The 17,599-nt window shown below is 42.2% G+C and overlaps 1 protein-coding gene across 4 annotated transcripts in view; it reads right to left on the bottom strand.

Annotated features, from left to right (window-relative positions):
• Positions 1-17,599, bottom strand: part of setd5 (SET domain containing 5) — a 66,975-nt gene that overhangs the window by 18,269 nt on the left and 31,107 nt on the right. The window contains exons 1-17 of one of the 4 annotated variants that reach the window (XM_061728014.1): positions 17,048-17,230; positions 16,009-16,111; positions 15,363-15,625; positions 14,214-14,272; positions 13,914-14,101; positions 13,742-13,780; positions 12,147-12,434; positions 11,137-11,285; positions 10,913-11,030; positions 10,689-10,798; positions 9,726-9,975; positions 8,567-8,650; positions 7,671-7,835; positions 7,193-7,582; positions 5,737-5,997; positions 2,899-3,016; positions 1,797-2,017 (exon numbers count right to left, since the gene is read on the bottom strand). In XM_061728014.1, coding sequence (XP_061583998.1) covers positions 1,797-2,017; positions 2,899-3,016; positions 5,737-5,997; positions 7,193-7,582; positions 7,671-7,835; positions 8,567-8,650; positions 9,726-9,975; positions 10,689-10,798; positions 10,913-11,030; positions 11,137-11,285; positions 12,147-12,434; positions 13,742-13,780; positions 13,914-14,101; positions 14,214-14,272; positions 15,363-15,625 — 2,703 coding nt within the window. In that variant the 5' untranslated portion in view covers positions 16,009-16,111; positions 17,048-17,230. Of the gene's footprint in view, positions 1-1,796; positions 2,018-2,898; positions 3,017-5,736; positions 5,998-7,192; positions 7,583-7,670; positions 7,836-8,566; positions 8,651-9,725; positions 9,976-10,688; positions 10,799-10,912; positions 11,031-11,136; positions 11,286-12,146; positions 12,435-13,741; positions 13,781-13,913; positions 14,102-14,213; positions 14,273-15,362; positions 15,626-16,008; positions 16,112-17,047; positions 17,231-17,599 lie in introns of those variants that run through there. The other 3 variants (XM_061728011.1, XM_061728012.1, XM_061728013.1) reach the window with 3 other exon arrangements.

The raw sequence follows: 17,599 nt of genomic DNA, 5'->3' as shown, positions 1-17,599 counted from the left end.
ACATTTCAGATTCAGATTCAGACGACTTTATTAATCCCTTTGGGAGGTTCCCTCGGGGAAATGGACATCTCCATCTCACTCACACAGCTCTGTCATGTACAAATAAAACACCCCAAAAACCAAACACGAAAAAGAGCAGTGCCATAATTAGAATTATATGGATAGAAAAGAAATACCATATTTAAGGTGCACCTTCAATAAATGGCCTATTTTCAAACCCTCTTCATATACAGCACTGTCTCAGAAAATTAGAATATTGTGATAAAGTCCTTTATTTTCTGTAATGCAATTAAAAAAACGAAAATGTCATACATTCTGGATTCATTACAAATCACCTGAAATATTGCAAGCCTATTATTATTTTAATATTGCTGATTATGGTTTACAGTTTAAGATTAAGATTTTTTTGTAATTGCATTACAGAAAATCACAATATTCTAATTTTCTGAGCCATCCTGTATGAGGCGCACGGAATATATAGTAAGATACCGTACTATAGTGGCTGGGGTTGAGTTACGCATCTACCCGATGGAGCTGCGCTACAGGAAATACAAGGAAAAAGAACAAGTACCACCGTCAGTCAAACTTTATTAACAAAATAAAAACCAGCTTTCTGAAAACTTCTTTCACTCCCAAAACAAACGCGGAGGGGAACGTTTCCAGTTCATCCCCGAATCCCTCTAAATCTTCCTCCTTGTTGGAACAGAACAGCAGGGCGATGCAGCATCCAACGGTCCCGGCTCCGTCTTGTCAGTCGCCATGATGCGAGTCAGTGTCGCTGCTGTCGTCCTGAACGTCTGACGATTCCAGCCTTTGTAAAAGCTGGGACCACAGTTGAGGCTGATAAATCAGCCCGGGCATCCAGAAGTGGCGGATGCGCTGCGCTGCCTTCCCGTCTTGGTGAACGTGTTCCCCTTCCGCCGTCCACCGCTCCTACGCAATCCGCGTGGCTGATAGCCTTGAGTTTGAACTCTGCGTCGTAAGCGTGTCTCTAGGGGGTCTTTTACACAAGTGATGTGGGACTGTAATAAATTACAGTTTTTAGCGCTGTTACTTCAGCGACACCAACTACAGTACCCAAAATCCCCCAGACTACAGTAACAGAAATTATCATAATAATCATATATACAGCTCACCGCATTATAAGGCGCACTGCCAGGTTTTGAGAAAATTAAAGGCTTTTAGGTCTTATAGTGCAGAGAATACGGTAAGTGTTATGTAATATTGCACAAAGTTATTGCACTGTCCTTGTTATATGATCAGTAAAAGTCCCCCCACGGCCCCGTTTTGTTGGATCCGATATTGATATGGGTTAGTCTCCGACAGCTGTTGCCTGAATTATATGTAAAATAACTAGTGAACTAATAATTTCACATCGAAAGAAAAGTTCATTTAGTTCAGGAGTTTTAAAAACCAGCGCTTTGTTAATGCTGCAGCTGCTCTTCGATGCCATGTTCATTGTTGATAGTTTCACACAACGCGCATGTGTGAATTAAATGACATGACTACTGGGATTAAAGTTCACTGGGCGAAAATTTAATTATGAAAAAAAAAAAAAACAATCTTTAGACATACAAATCGATTTTAGGAATTAATTTGAGAATCGATTTAGAATCGGAAAGTAGATTTTTTTTCAACACAGGCCTATTTGTAAACGTTGCATCCGCACCTGGCACACATCCAATCTCCAAGAAAACCCTGTAAATGTTTGATTTATTCATATTAAATATGTCCGTTAGACATGTATGAAGAGCCGTGACAGACATTGGTGTCTCCGGGCAGCGCCGTGCTCTCACCTCGAACTGTAGGGGCGTGTTGCAGCGGCTGGTGGGCAGGGAGGGCATGGGCGAGTAGGCCCCGTTGGGGAGCAGGGAGCAGGGCGGGAGCAGGGGGTGGAGGGAGTCGTCGGGGAGCGGCGGGGTGATGGGCGACAGCGGCCGGAGCAGGGGGTCCGAAGGGGCTGGGGCCGTTTCTGTCATGTACTTGTGGTGCCGCTTTTTAAACGGTGCATTGCCTTCTGCAAGTAGAAAAAAAGAAATACATTTAAATAAAGACCAAAGACAAATAAAACTAGAACATTTCAGGAAATGTTGATATGGGCATGCCCTACTGCCCATTCGTCCCCTCTTGCTGCTTTGGTTTGGGGCTGTAGTGGTTGTGTAGTAGTTGTGTAGTGGTTGTCTTCGGGGTGGTTCTGTGTCAGTTTGAGGTGTTTATGGTTGTAGGGTGATTAATAATAGCCAAAAAGTAGTTTAGGGTTGTTAACCGTTAAATGTTGTTGATAAACCTTTGGGGATGGGGCCAGTTGGCAGGCATTTTCACTTAAAATGTATGTAAATCACAGCTTCATGAGATTTGAATATGTTGTAGTCCACAGCAAGGCAAGTTTTGAAACATTTGAATCATGTCCCTACGATAACCTGTTGTCAAGCAACAAGCGTCCAAAGTCAAATGGAAATTCTTTTTAAATTGAAAGTTAAATACCGCAAAAACTGTAATAATTGGCATAATGAGGTTGTACGGTTCTCGATACTAATAAATCGCGTGCATTTTTCAGGTTTTTTCTGTCGTGTCTTATTTTTGGGGGATTTTTTTCTTCCATATCAGAGCGGGGTCATGCTGTTCACCCGCTGCTGCGGAGGGGGATTTTTGCGACTTTAGCTTTCTAGCCCATTGCCCTTTGGGCCGTTTTGGACAATTGCAATATGGCCACGCCACTACTTGGCATTCCCATAATCACTTCCTTTATGAAGATGATAGCTACAGTAGGTTGTTTTCAATGTCAATTTCAGAGACATGGACACATTGTGGTATTTTAAGTAATTCTTATTCCTCCAGTTTTGAGCTGTGGTCTAATAATGTGCCGGTGCAGGTGAGGTGTGAGTGAGGTGCACGTACCGCCGCAGAGTGGGTTGGGGGTGGACCTGCTACTGGTGCTCTGCTGGGAGGACGTGGACTCCGACCCGTCCTCCAGACTGGCCGAGCAGCTCTCGTCCTCCACCTGCTTGATCCATCTCTGCAGGAACAACAACAGCAACATGTCAGCGCTCCGCTCACTAACAGGCTGCACCCCGAGCTGCAGCCATCAGGGCCACGGCTGGACATACAGGGAGGTACTTCACACTTTCACACCAGCTTCTCCAGCGTGACCGTTTTACTGGTCAAATGTGGGAAATAAAGACGACTTACAGAAACCCAAAACCCTCCGTTTTATTTCCAAGAAAAAATGTCAGAAGAACTTTAATAAGACCTGAATGAATTAAATCCTGATAAAAGTACATTCCTGTTGGTTACACTGTTTTCATGAGCCAACCCTTCATCAGTAATGAATATGTATCATATCTATACTATGCATTTTAACACGTCAGCTTCACTACCAATGAGCTGCAGATGTTTCCACCTGATATTAACAAGAAATGTGCCTTTTCAACACATCAACGTAACCCACGAAGAGGGAACATCCACGTCCTTTCTCAGGTGGACATCATCTCCACATCTGATACTGAGCTGAATCTTGGAGCCCTGATGTGATGAGACTAGGGATGGGAATCGAGAACCGGTTCTTGTTCGGAACCGGTTCCCAGTGTTTCAATTCCTTGGAATCGTTTGGACATTTTGCAAACGATTTCCTTTTTGATTCTAGTGGGAACGAACGACGTCATCACGTACGTTGCATAAGTCAGTCTCAGTATCTCAAACATAATTGTTCTCCATTGTTCTTGTAGTTTGTCGTGCTGGTCTGCCTCTTCTTCTCTTCTGTCCATGTTTGCAGGCCGGAGCTTCCAGCTGGTTTTCAGCAGGAGGTTCCCCATTATGATCCAGGTCCTGCTCAAGGTTTCTTCCCTCCTTAAAAGGGGAGGTTTTCTTGCCACCACTTGGCTTAAAAGGTCACTATGGGAGTTTTTAACTTCTCTGAAAAGCACTATGAAACAATTTACATTGTAATAGATGCTTTATGAATAAAACTGAAGTGAGCAGGGGTGTCTCATACACGTCCTGCATGTTTCAGACACTTCAACACACCCTGACACAAGTGGATGTGCCATACTCAGGCCTGTGCAGACCTTGATGACAGGCTGAGGATCTATTCATCTAAAGTAGGTGATGCAAGGACACGTAAAGCGCGCAGCACAGTGGCCCCCGAGGGCTGGAGCTTGACACCCCTGCCTTGACTGCTGCAGTGAGGGGCTTTGCATTCCTTATGCATCCATGTCATGACAAACATCACCATTTAAAACCTAGAAGATAGACGGACTTGAAAAAAGGAGATCGCTTAAGCATTTGGTGAAATTTAAATCATTGACAGTGAACAACAGAACTCTCAACTTCATTTAAGAGTGGAAGAAAGAACATTTCCACAAACTATGTGAAGAAAACCTGCTGCATAATGTTCACAAAACACTTATCGGTGAAGATGAAGAAGAGGCATTAAGACTGGACTCTGGAGCGGTACCAGTGATGGGGGGGCAGTCAGGGAAAGAAGATCCGTGGATGAAGTGATGCCATATTCATGCATGAAGCCTGTGGCGGCAGGATCCGGGGTTGCTTCAGTCAAGAGAGGTTGAAAGTAAGGAACTTTATTGGTTAAAAACAAAAAAAAGTACCTCAACAAACATTTCCCTTCTCTCATGGTATAGGCATATTCCAAGGTAAAGATGTGAGGAGTCATCAAGCTCAAATAAAGACTGATTCAGAAATAATGCAACCATCAACAGAACAAATGTGACCTTGCACCAGGTGTCAAGATGATGCATGTGATCAAAATTCAAGCTGGTCCAACAAAATATTTGAATTTGTTTTTTAGCTGGTGACCAGCATGAAGGGGAGGAGCCAGACTGGATGTGTTTCTTCAAACTTCAATCATCCAATCCACCAACAGGTCACTGGCAAAATTGGCAAAGAAGATCTGGCATTTCTTTCATGGGCACAACGCTCCTCCTCAGCTCTGCTGCTCCTCCCACAAATGCACGTTCCTTACAAACGTGTTACCATTTAAAAGGGAAATAAAGAGGCTTTCCAACAGTGTACAGTTTATTGCCAAGAAGCATCGATACAACAAAGAAATTATCTACCACTAGGGACGGGCGGTATGGACTAAAAAATGTATCACGATCATTTCTGGCATTTATCCCGATAACGATAAAAAGGACGATAAAAAAAATACCAATTCAACTCCACCTTTCTTTTTTTCTTTCTGGCTCACTTCTCTTTTTCAGGCTCATTTCTTTCTTTCTTTCAGGCTCATTTCTTTCTTTCTTTCTTTCTTTCAGGCTCATTTCTTTCTTTCTTTCTTTCTTTCTTTCTTTCTTTCTTTCTTTCTTTCTTTCTTTCTTTCTTTCTTTCTTTCTTTCTTTCTTTCTTTCTTTCTTTCTTTCTTTCTTTCTTTCTTTCTTTCTTTCTTTCTTTCTTTCTTTCTTTCTTTCTTTCTTTCTTTCTTTCTTTCTTTCTTTCTTTCTTTCTTTCTTTCAGGCTCATTTCTTTCTTTCTTTCTTTCAGGCTTTTTACCGCGAGATGACAAATTCTTACCGTGGGGAATTTTTTTGACGGTATATCGTGAACGGTAAAGTATCACCCATTCCTATCTACCACATGCAGATTTCCTTACTTTTTGTGCTAAGTTTATATCAAAAGGTAAAGGTGTTTAAACATGTCAGATCGTTCAGTGTTTCACTGCAGCTGGATGTGCACACAACCTTAAATATGACTCCACTCTGACCTACGTATCAGTACTCGTACCTTTTTGTAGCAGCCGTAGATGCCGTCTATCTGGAGCGGACGGGGGCGGCGCCTCTCGGGGTTGAAGGGGGACCTGAAGCGGATGTAGTGTCGGGGGGCTGTGCAGATGAGTGAGGAGTGACAGAGGCCGGGGAGCATGTTGAGGGTCGTCGCCAGCACTGTGGGGTCAGTAGTTATTCGCAGTGGGCGCTCTACGGGGATGTCTTGGTGGAATTTTTCGCCTCCAGGGATCTTGTCGTTCAACCACTCCGTCACGAGGTACTGCGGATGAAGAAAAGCAAGTTCAGAGGCGACTCACGCTGTCAGTCAGTTACAGAGACTTTTGGTGCTTTTCCACTAGTACCTACTCAGCCCGACTCGCCTCTGTTTGGTTCTTTCCCACTAGGGGTCTAACGTGCCGAGTAGATACTTTTCTGTACCTACTCTGCCGAGGTTCTAAGCTGCTGAGTCGGCTGTATCTGACATCATCACACTACAGGCCACTGATTGGTCGGGGGGTTGGAGTCAGACGTCTGAGTCAGGATGTGACATCAGTTGAAGAGAGACTCTGACGGCTTCTTGTTCATTTTATTCGACAGGCAATGGCAGCTCAAAAGTCTGTTTGGTGATCCAACTCTGAGGTGCAGATGTTCATAAACCTGGTGCTGAGGAGAGAATTAAAAAGGGATCTAGACGGGAGATAAGGAACGACCAGATCTACCAGGAGCTCTGTCACTTCATAGCTGCTCACGGCTCCAGCTGACTTTTCAGCAGCGCTGAGACAAACAAACAAGCGTCACCGCTTGAAGCTTCTCTCTCTCTGATTTTTTAACTTGATATGGAACACAAGCCACAGACCCAGCAGCACATACAGGACTGTCTCAGAAAATTATAATATTGTAATTTTCTGTAATGCAATAACAAAAACAAAAATGTCATACATTCTGGATTCATTACAAATCAACTGAAATATTGCAAGCCTTTTATTATTTTAATATTACTGATCATGGCTTACAGCTTAAGAAAACTCAAATATCCTATCTCAAAAAATTTGAATATTCTGGGAATCTTAATCTTAAACTGTAAGCCATAATCAGCAATATTAAAATAATAAAAGGCTTGCAATATTTCAGTTGATTTGTAATGAATCCAGAATGTATGACATTTTTGTTTTTGTAATTGCATTACAGAAAATAAAGAACTTTATCACAATATTCAAATTTTCTGAGACAGTCCTGTAAATCATCTCCTCCAGGTTCTACATCTTTAGTGTTGTTGTCTTCTGCGTTTAGATCACACTATCAAGTACGTCACAGCAGCTTCACTCCAACCTCCTACTTCTGATCTGGGTATGGAAAAGAAACGAGGGCGAGTGGAGTCGGGCTGAGTAGGTACTGGTGTAAAAGCACAATTTTTCAAAGAACAGAGAAAGCCCCCAGCCCCCAGCCCCCAGCCCCCCACTCCCCAGTCCCCTAACCTTCTTGGTCTTGGGGTACCGCAGGTTGCCTCTGTTGATGCTGTTCAGGCTTTGACAGTCTCCATCTTGGAGCTGTCCTCCCACCGTGCAGTCTGCGTGTCCCTGCTCAGCGCTGCTAACGCCCTGCGGTCCCTCCTCGCTCACCGCAGCCCCCTGATCGGCCGGGGTCTGAGCGGCCGCCAGGGCTGCGGCCGCGGCTGCTGCCGCCGCCGCCTGCTGGGCGAAGGCCTGCCGCTGGCGCCGGGCGCGCTGCGACGAGCTCGAGCGGTAGCGGGATATCCGACTCTTGGGCCGCGGCTTGGTGGGTCTGGGGGGTTTCGGGGGAGCGACCGGTGCGGGCAGGCTGGGGGGTAGCGCCACCTTTTCTTCCACCACAGGCGGGGGGGGCTCCTGCGGGAGAAAGCAGGGACGGGATAATTAACACGGGTGCAACGCTGAAGAATAACTTAAAAAATGCAATGTTTGTGCTCCATCTGACCACGACGTAGGTGGTGCGTCGCGTGGTGATGCCCACGCCGGTGGCGGCCGTCGCCGGGGTGCTCCCTGCTGCCACGTTCTTCACCCCGTCTTCAGTCTCTGCACCCTCCTCCTTAACTTCTGCTCCCCCAACTTTCCTCCTCCTCTTTTCCAGGCTGTTGAAGGTCTACATGAACAAGCAGAGACATACATCAACCAATGAGCTGACGCCTTTTTACCCTTTCTAATTACAGTAATCCCTGGTTTTTGGCGGGAGTTACGTTCCAAAAAGAACCCGTGATAGGTGAAATCTGCAAAGTAGCAACCTTTTTTTAAATTATTATACAAGGCTTCAAATTGCGGAGATCAGCCCCGACCCAACACGACCCGAGTAATTGGATTTGAACGGGAGAAAATGAAAAATGATTATGAAAAAATATATACAATAAGTACACTAGGACAAATTGTGACTCGCTGCTCTTCTGATGCTGCTGCATCCCGACTCGCTCTGTAGCGTCTTTTTCTCCTAAAGCCACGGTGCAGGTGTGTTTTTTCCAGAGAAGAACATAGTTATGGGTCGTCGTTGTCGCTCTTTTTTCTTGTGGGCAAAAAGATTCTTATAAACTGACATGCCACCATGGATTATATCAGAGACTGTAATAACGATTAATCTTGAATTCATCTTGAGCTGCTCCCTGAAGCTCATTGGCCCTTCTCAGCTTGTTGCTAAGCGACCAACGTTATTGACACAGGAAGTGAAGAAGCGGGGAGACTGTTTAGAATGCAGAACACGATGCACAATGCAAATCCGTGAAGCAGCGAGACGTGAAAGGTGAACCGCGTTATAGCCAGGGATTACTGTACTTTATACATGTTGTGCAGTCGTACAGAAAAAGAGGGGAAAAGGAAACTTTTTACCTTTTTACCAGACAAAGCGACCCCATTTTCATCCACTTCGCCTTCTTCTGCCTCCGGGACAGGAAGTGACTCCAGCGGTTTCTCCTGAATGCACACACAAGGGGAAGCATTTATTAGACTGCTTTTAAAAACTTGCCCTGTAACACTTGGTCAGGTTCTGGTGAGATGATATCAGAATCAGAATCATGTTTGTTTATTTATTTATTATCAAAACAAGACATGGAATTTGACTCGGTTATTTCTCGCTCACTGTACAGTAAATAGGCAATAGGCAAATGACAGCTAAGCTTATTAACATATATGGGTCAATGACAAATAAGGATTTTCAACAGGTCAATTTCAAAATAATAAAAAAAAGAATATCTATTGCAGTCGTTCAAACATTAAGAATGTTGTGTACACATAAATTCCTATAAAAAATTTTAATTAAGTGATTTCAGAGTTTTTTGTCAAGATGAATTGGCACTAGCCTTAAAAAAAGTCATGTGGTGCAACCATGATTCATATTAAAATTAATTAATTTCCTTAACATCTTGACATCTTTTTTTTTACAAGTTTTCAGTATTATACAAAAATGGTTGTTTTTTTAATGGTCACGCCACATGATATTTCATAAAATGTTATCAGTCAAACTTTGTTTGTACATTATGATTGAAATATAAATACAAATGTGTTGTAATCTTACACACTACAAGACAATTCAGAAATCATGCCAGATAGGGCAGAAGATTGATTTAGAGTGATTTAAAAAACATTTTTCAAGAGTCCTGGTCGGACGGTTGCACCACATGACATTTAGACGTTTAAAACAACAACAAAATCTCAAATAACTAGTATTTTTCGTAAAATTCAAGTGAGTCCATATGTGGGACAGGTAGTTAATATATATGGTATTTGTTTATCCATTTAAACCTTTTTTGAATTGAAAAAAAAAATCAATTTGACACATCATTGACCCATGTACAATTTAAAAAAAGTGAAAGGTGCAGCAGTATGAGATAGACATGATTATTGAAAGGTGCCTTGTTACAGCATATGTTTGTGGTTATTATTATTATTGCACAGTGATTGATTACTCTGAGTACGTACAGTTTAATCTATAACCATCATCAACAAATGTCTTCCAGCTGGTGCTGACAGGGTTTATGACTGAACGAACCTCTGTGTCGCTGGTTCCCGGCACGTCTTTGGCCTCTAGCGGCTGCTCCAGGCTCTGGCCGCCCTCGCCGGCCAGTCCCACCTCCAGCTCTTTCCGCCGAGCTTTCCTCCGCCGGGTCTCGGCCCCGACTACCGGGGAGGGGGGCGGCAGGGCGCGGGGGGGCAGGGCGCTCTCCGGGGGGCTCAGGTTGTGCTTCTGCACCGGGCAGTTCTGGTTGCCCTTGTGGCAGGCGCAGTCCACTTTATAATTACTGGAGAGTTAGGAAAGGAGAAAGAAAAATGGACTTAGTAAAACTCTCTCAACTCCTTATTTAATTTTAAATAAAACTATTCCTAACTATTTTCACAATTTCTTTTCCCCGAACAATGAATTTCATAATTATTCAACCCATAAAGCCTCCCAGCTTCGGCCCCCACAATCGCCAACTATTTCATCTCAGTTTAAGATCTCTGACAGACGTATTCACTTCCTCCCCACCTTGTCAAACTTTCTCATGAATTATTTAAAAAATCTGTGAAACATATTTTGCTATATCAATAGCTTAATAATATGATGTAAACTTCTACTTACTCACGTTGTCTTTTTTCCTCATGCGTACAGTATTGTAGTTTTTTCTTTCTTTCCTTTGTCTTTTCTATTTTTTTTGGGTATGTACTTTTTTCTTTTCTTTGTGTGTGCGTGCGAGTGTGCAGTGTGTGAGCGTGCTGTGAGCGGGGGTGTATGTGTATGTGTGTGTGGCGTGTGTTGCGTATGATAAGCATTTATGTCCATGATAATGTCAATTTTTATGCTCATTTAAGGAAGTCCTCTTGTCAAGCCCCTAGAGGGTTTTTTGGACCTCCTTGCATATATGTTGTCTATTGTTTTTTTATGGTAAGTGTATTACTGACTTTTTAATATGTACTAAATAAACTAAACTAAAGAGGAGGGACGGCAGAGGTGTGAGGGGAGACGCCGACTAACCAGCTGTTGAATTCGAAGTCAAATGCAATAGTGATCTCGGCGTCCTTCGAAATTTGACTGACAGCAAAGATGCACAGGTGAATCATGCCCTCAGAAATTATGTGTCGGACCTGGAAGCAAAAACATGTGGATTTTCAATTTCATTCATAGAAATTAAAAATGAAAACTTTTAAGGGAAATGAGCTACATGAAGCGAGCAGTGGAAAAAAAGTTGAAAGGCTAACCTCAGCATTGGGCGTACAGGACCTCCGAATAAAACGTGCGTTATTTCCATACGTCCGCGCGTCAACACACATCTCTACGCCATTAAAGTTGGAGTAGAACAGCACAAAAGGATAAGGCCTGGAAAAATATCACAGAATGATTTATCTGGTTGTATTCAGACAAAATACTGTATGCGTTTAAGTACAAAACCAGGTGAAGCCCAGCAGCAACAGTGACTGCTTACTTTTTGAAGAACTGCCCGTTGACCTCAAACTGCTGCTTGAGCATGACTTTTCCCCGGTATTCGATGATCCGGGTGTCGGGCTCCAGGGGCTTGCCGGCTCGGAGGATCTTCCTGCGCTTCTGGACCCGTGTTACTCGTCCTAACTGGAGCTGGAAACATCCAAAATAATCCCTTTACAAGCTACAAAGGCCTTTTACGGCACACGCGTGAATTATGTTGAATTGAAATTTTATTTCGAACATGAAACAGTAGTGAAAAAAACCAAAACAATAATAAATAAATGTAAAAAAGAAAACAAAAAGACAAAAATATAAATAAAAACATGCATCCATCATAATTAACATGCTCGAAAAGGAGTAGGAAAAAGTAAAAACGTATTAAATCCTACCCCTTAAACTCTATTTCATTATAATCAAAATTAATTTAATTTCTATACAAAAGACCAAAGATTTTGGATATGACACACTACACACACACACAATATATATACACACACACACACATATATATATATATATATATATATATATATATATATATATACACACACACACACATGACTGAAAATTTGAATATTGTGATTTTCTGTAATACAATTACAAAAACAAAAATGTCATACATTCTGGATTCATTACAAATCAACTGAAATATTTCAAGCCTTTTATTATTTTAATATTGCTGATCATGGCTTACAGCTTAAGAAAACTCAAATATCCTATCTCAAAAAAAAGAATATTCTGGGAATCTTAATCTTAAACTGTAAACCATAATCAGCAATATTAAAATAATAAAAGGCTTGCAATATTTCAGTTGATTTGTAATGAATTCAGAATGTATGATTTTTTTTTTTTTTTTTTTTTTTTTTTTTTTTTTTTTTTTAAATTGCATTACAGAAAATAAAGAACTTTATCACAATATTCTAATGTTCTGAGACAGTCCTGTATGTTATATGTACATGTAGAGCCAGAAGTGCATTGGTGAGTCTGGATCAGGACTGGATCAGGACTGACCTGCATCTGGGATCCCAGCACCGTGTTGTTACAGCCCAGCTCGGTGCCCTTTCCGGGGTCCGTGGGGGCCAGCGAGGCCTGCGGGAGGGGAGGCGGCGGCGTGTTGCCGCTCCGAAACTCGGAGAGGGCGGCGCAGTTGCCAGAGCGGTGAATCCGGAGCAGCGTCTGGATGTCAGCGCTGTACTGGTTGGTCTGGGCCTCCTCGTACTGGTCCGTCCACTGCCGGATCTTGTCCTCCCATCCCTCCGCCGTGTTCTCGTCCAGGACGCTGGCCTCCAGCGTGGAGTTCTGCACAATTACAAAGTGGTGACAATCAAGTGTTGGAGCGATTTACTCCCAGGAGCCTCAGTCAATACTGAGATCACATCCTAGCACAGATGGGACCTCACTCCTCACATGTTCACATGCACCGGTCTAAGGTACCAACGATTGCTCGAGCTTTTCAGAACGTGGCCTATAGTCGCCCAGTTTGATTTCACTGCTGCATTTGATTGATCACAACATTCGAATGCAGAGGCTATCTGACAGGTTGTTCGTGTGGACCAGGAATCTTCCTCACACATCAGTCAGTCATGGTGCTCCACATATACAGTAATCCCTCGTTTTTCGCGGGGTTTACGTTCCAAAAAGAACCCGTGATAGGTGAAATCTGCAAAGAGGCAACCTTTTTTTTTTTTTTTTTACAATTATTATACAAGGATTGCGGAGATCAGCCCCGCCACGACCCGAGTAATTGGATTTGAACGGGAGAAAAATCAAAAATGATTATGAAAAAAAAATACAATTACAAAACAAGTACAGTAGGACAGATTGTGATTGTGACTTCACTGCTCTTCTGATGCTGCTGCATCCTGACTCGCTGTAGCGTCTTTTTCTTCTAAAGCCCGCGGCGCAGGTGTGTTTTTTCAAAAGAAGAACACAGTTATAGGTAGTTTTTGTCGCTCTTTTTTTTTTTGGACAAAAAGATTCTTATAAACCGACATGCCACCATGGATTATATCTGAGACTGTAATGAACGATTCATCAAAAGGTCCCGTTCTTGAGCTGCTGCTGAAGCTCATTGGTCGTTCTCATCATTGTTGCTAAGCAACCAACGTTTTTGACCCAGGAAGTGAAGAAGCGGGGAGACTGTTTAGCCAATCAGAATGCAGAACACGATGCACAATGCAAATCCGTGAAGCAGCGAGACGTGAAAAGGTGAGGGATTACTGTACATCTCTTTATTGCTGTGCAGATGATACTCAGCTATACAACTCCATGAAAGCAGATGAAACCAATCACTCCTCACATATTTACATGCAGTTATTAACATTGCATTTCTCTCTTTTTATTTTTTTTCTCGTAGCAAATGCCCTTGGGGTGATTTTTCTGCCATCTCTTTTCTGCCCTTTGACGACCCAACTAGTCGATGCAGTTGACTGGATTCCAACTGGGTAGAATTGGGCTCTATTTAGTAGAAGTCGTGTACCACTTCTTAATTTTCTCTATAAATGCAACACGTGAATGTTGGGCTAAGTAAAACAAACTGAATGGAACTTAAGGTTGTTTTCATAAACATAAGGTCTCTGAAGCCCAACTTCACATGAATGTCTTACCTTCATCCTCATTGATTTTCGAGAACCCTCTCTAAAAGCCTGAAATAGAAATAAAATGATGTAAAAACATCAGCAGCAATTATTCAGCCGTCTTAAATGGAAGGTCTAACTTCCGTCTACTATCTTTTGCTAGACCGATCCTTCCACACGTGGGCTGCAACACTTCACAGACCTTGACTTTCTTTTCCTTCGGCGTTCCCCGGGCCTTCTCCGTGCTCTTCTTCCTCTTTTTGGATTTGCTCCTTTTCACTCGGTTGACGGTGAGTTTTATGCTGGTGGGCGTGTGCTGGGTCGCTGTGTAGGAGATGGTGGAAGGGGAAACCTCTTCATCGCCGCTCTCGGTCGCACTGCTCTCTCCAGCTGTGACCGCCAGGAAAAGAAACAAAGAAAGAAATTAATCGGAGGGATAAAACGGCTGCTAAACTTCTACTGAATTTTTCAATCGCAGTTTTGTGTGAAGAAGGCAGCTCACCCGAGACGTTTTCCGTTTTTCTGTGTTGGGCCTCCGCTCCTTTCCTTCTGTCCAGTTCTCTGAAACAGCAACGCATCAACAGTCAAGACACTGAAGAATTTCAGATTGGAAATTTTCTTTTTTTTGCAACTTTCTCTTTATTGGTGATTTCAAGTTTTTTTCAACAATAAGGGAAGTAAAAAAATTAATAAAATAAAAATAAAATAAGAGAACAAACAGGTTGACTTAGGGCATACATTAATAAAAATAAAGAAAACCCCCACAAAAACAGTATTTTACATTCACACAGTCAATGAGTTACATTCCACAGAATATAAAGTCTACCTTTGCCAGTATTTTATATACCGGTACTGCTCAGCCTGTAATCTTAAGGAGAAGGTCAGTTTTTCCATGCGACGTATATCGTCAACTATTGTGGTCCAGTCGTCCTTTGTTTGTCCTGGGCCATAAGTCCATCTGGGATTTTACCCAGATATAATGCCATAAAGGAAATCTCAAGTTTTAGTCTGAAAATTGTCTGTAATTCTTCAGTAAATTCTTGCCAACATGGTTGAATAAGGGGGCGGGCCCAGAATACATGGAAGTGGTCTGGGCCCGTATATTGCAAGCCTTTTATTATTTAAATATTGCTGATCATGGCTTACAGCTTAAGAAAACTCAAATATCCTATCTGAAAAAAATTAGAATATTCTGGGAATCTTAATCTTAAACTGTAAGCCATAATCAGCAATATTAAAATAATAAAAGGCTTGCAATATTTCAGTTGATTTGTAATGAATCCAGAATGGATGACATTTTTTTTTTTTTTTTTTTATTGCATTACAGAAAATAAAGAACTTTATCACAATATTCTAATTTTCTGAGACAGTCCTGTATATCCTGACCCTGGATCATTTTCAGTTTCAGTAAATTTCATTTTTGGAGTGATAAAGAATCTTATTATGTTCTTCCAGCAGAATTCCCGCCAGGCCCTGGAATTGATTTGAAATTTTCAACAACAACACCCAAGTTTTAATCCCGAGCAGCTCATTTAAACTTTGCTAATAATAGAGCCACGGCATCAAGACTCAGCTCATGATGAATTAGTTCGACTGAATCCATTACAGCAGATGAAAACTCAATGTGAAAAATCCCTCCCCCGTTTCTCACCTGCAACTTTTACATTTGATGAGCAAGCCGTCTTGTGACAGGCTGCAGTGGCACCAACTGGCCACCGCCCCGTCCTCCTCGGAGGAGCTGTCGCTGTCGGCCGAGTTGTCCTCAGCGGGTTTGTGGCAGCGGGAGCTGCGCACCACTCCGTTGAGATCCATGCGGGGAATGATGGTTTGGGAGAGAGGAGAGGCAGGTGGGGTTGGGGGAGGGGGCGCGCCATAGTTGTGATCCTGACAACACACAACGGAAGACTGTTGCATCTTCAAACAACGGGGTGTTCAGGCAAAAAGGGAAACGGAAAATGGAGACAAATGAAAATGAGGGCAAGGAAAAAAAAAACAGGTATGTGAAACTGTACAGTTGTTAATAACAGAGGCAGTCTGTGGATACAGAAGACTAAACAGCAGGAAAGACACTTGAAATCAAAGCATCGCCAATCCTTCGTTTTACTTTTACTGCAGTACGTCTAGCAGACAAGCTCTTTTGAAAAGGATTAGGAGAAAAGGAAAGATCGGACAGATTAAATGTCGCTATTTTATATTTTAATACATTCGCAACTAAAGGAGAGAGTAATACTTTACATAACACATGCTATGGTTGCAATTGATGTTTTTAAAAAAAGGAAAAAAGGTTATGAACTCACAGCATATGGTAGTCCCCGATACCCATGACTCTGTGCACTGCCACAACTGTGGTTGTTGAAGTTTTTCTCATTCACAGCAGGACTTGCTTCAACTGACTCAGGGCTTTAAAAAAAAAAATGGAAAAATAGGTTGTCATTTCAAGAGTTATGCATTTAGTACGATACAAATTTTCCTCTTTGCTTCATCAGAATTGTTTAAGAAACAAATAAAAAAAAAAGAAAAACAACATATCATTCAACAGATGGCAAGGTTGTTGTGCGACTCCTTTGCCCCGTATTTAAGGTCTGTCCTCTCCTGAAGACGACACATCTGCAGTGAAGGCCACAACAAACCTACAGTAATGAGTAGGAGCTGCACCCGAATCCCAGGACGTGCACGTCTACATAGCAGAGGAGCGTCGCTTATTTTTGAACGACACGGTGGAAAGAAAAAGGAGATTTAACGACTGCATTCCGGCTGAGTTCAGTGACATAAACGCGCTTTTTTTACGTGGCGTAAAAAAAAAAGAAAAAAAAACTATCTTACTTTTGCTGTCTGAGTTCATTTCTTTATGCAAGACTCAACATCTCAGTTGTGATGGGAAGAAAAAGATAAAGCCGACACTTTTCACACAGACGAAGGACAAGGCCATGACTACTGACACTGATCGTAGTAGATTTAACAAAACCAGAAACAATCTGTATTTTTTTTGGTTTGCTTGTTCCCTTGGTCACATCAATGTTTAGAAAATTACAGGAAAACTATTTGGTTCTTCTCGTCATTCGGAATACGATGATGCAAAATAAAACTGTTCGAAGGGGACGCAGCTTCATTCCATATTTTAGATTTCCAAAAACAGGTTCATTACAACACGTTTTATATATTATATAATTATAGAACAGGTTTACATGTCATGCAAGAGTTAATACGAATGGAAACCCTGAGCAAGCTCTCACCAGGTGTTTTGTTTGTTTTTCTGTGCTTGAAGCCAGCGAGACCTGGACATATGTGGCATGTGTGCATGTAAAACTAACTAACTAAAGTTAAATGGAAGTTCACCTAAGAAAAAAAAGTTCCTTGTCTTAAACATTTGGAGCTCTTGAACTGTGTTCAGCTGAACTAGAACAGTAAACTCCGACGTTCCTGGGTTCAGGACAGACTCTTTCTGGAACATCACATCCATCCCTTCGTCCAGCATCTCACGCTCCAGAAGTTCATATTTCTCCTCCACGGCTGTGGACGGCAATAATGTTCCAACAATCCAAAAGGTAATAAGACATAAGAGCTGATTTTAAAGTCATGCTGGATCACTTGTCTCGTCTTCACTGGTACCTCCAAGTTGTTTTCCAGCTGCACTGAAACAAGAAGAGCGTACGGCCGAGCAGCGAGGAAATAATCCGTTTTACCGCTTCATAGTTTATGGTAAAGTTCAAACAATGACAATTTAGATTGACTTTCATCTGCACAATTATTGTATGACACCGCCAACGCCTCCACGTCCTCTGTAGTTTCCATAATATTTCCTCCAGAGTCGTCTGTAGACGTAGCAGCGTCGGGGGATACTGTTAAAAGTGATGTTTTGGGAAAAAGGCACAGCTTCTGGAGTCACTG

This window comes from Cololabis saira, chromosome 8, assembly GCF_033807715.1.
Source record: "Cololabis saira isolate AMF1-May2022 chromosome 8, fColSai1.1, whole genome shotgun sequence".
Classification (NCBI taxonomy): Eukaryota; Metazoa; Chordata; class Actinopteri; order Beloniformes; family Belonidae; genus Cololabis; species Cololabis saira.
The sequence above is the reverse complement of the archived record's forward strand: the minus strand, read 5'-3'. Positions and strand labels throughout refer to the sequence as shown.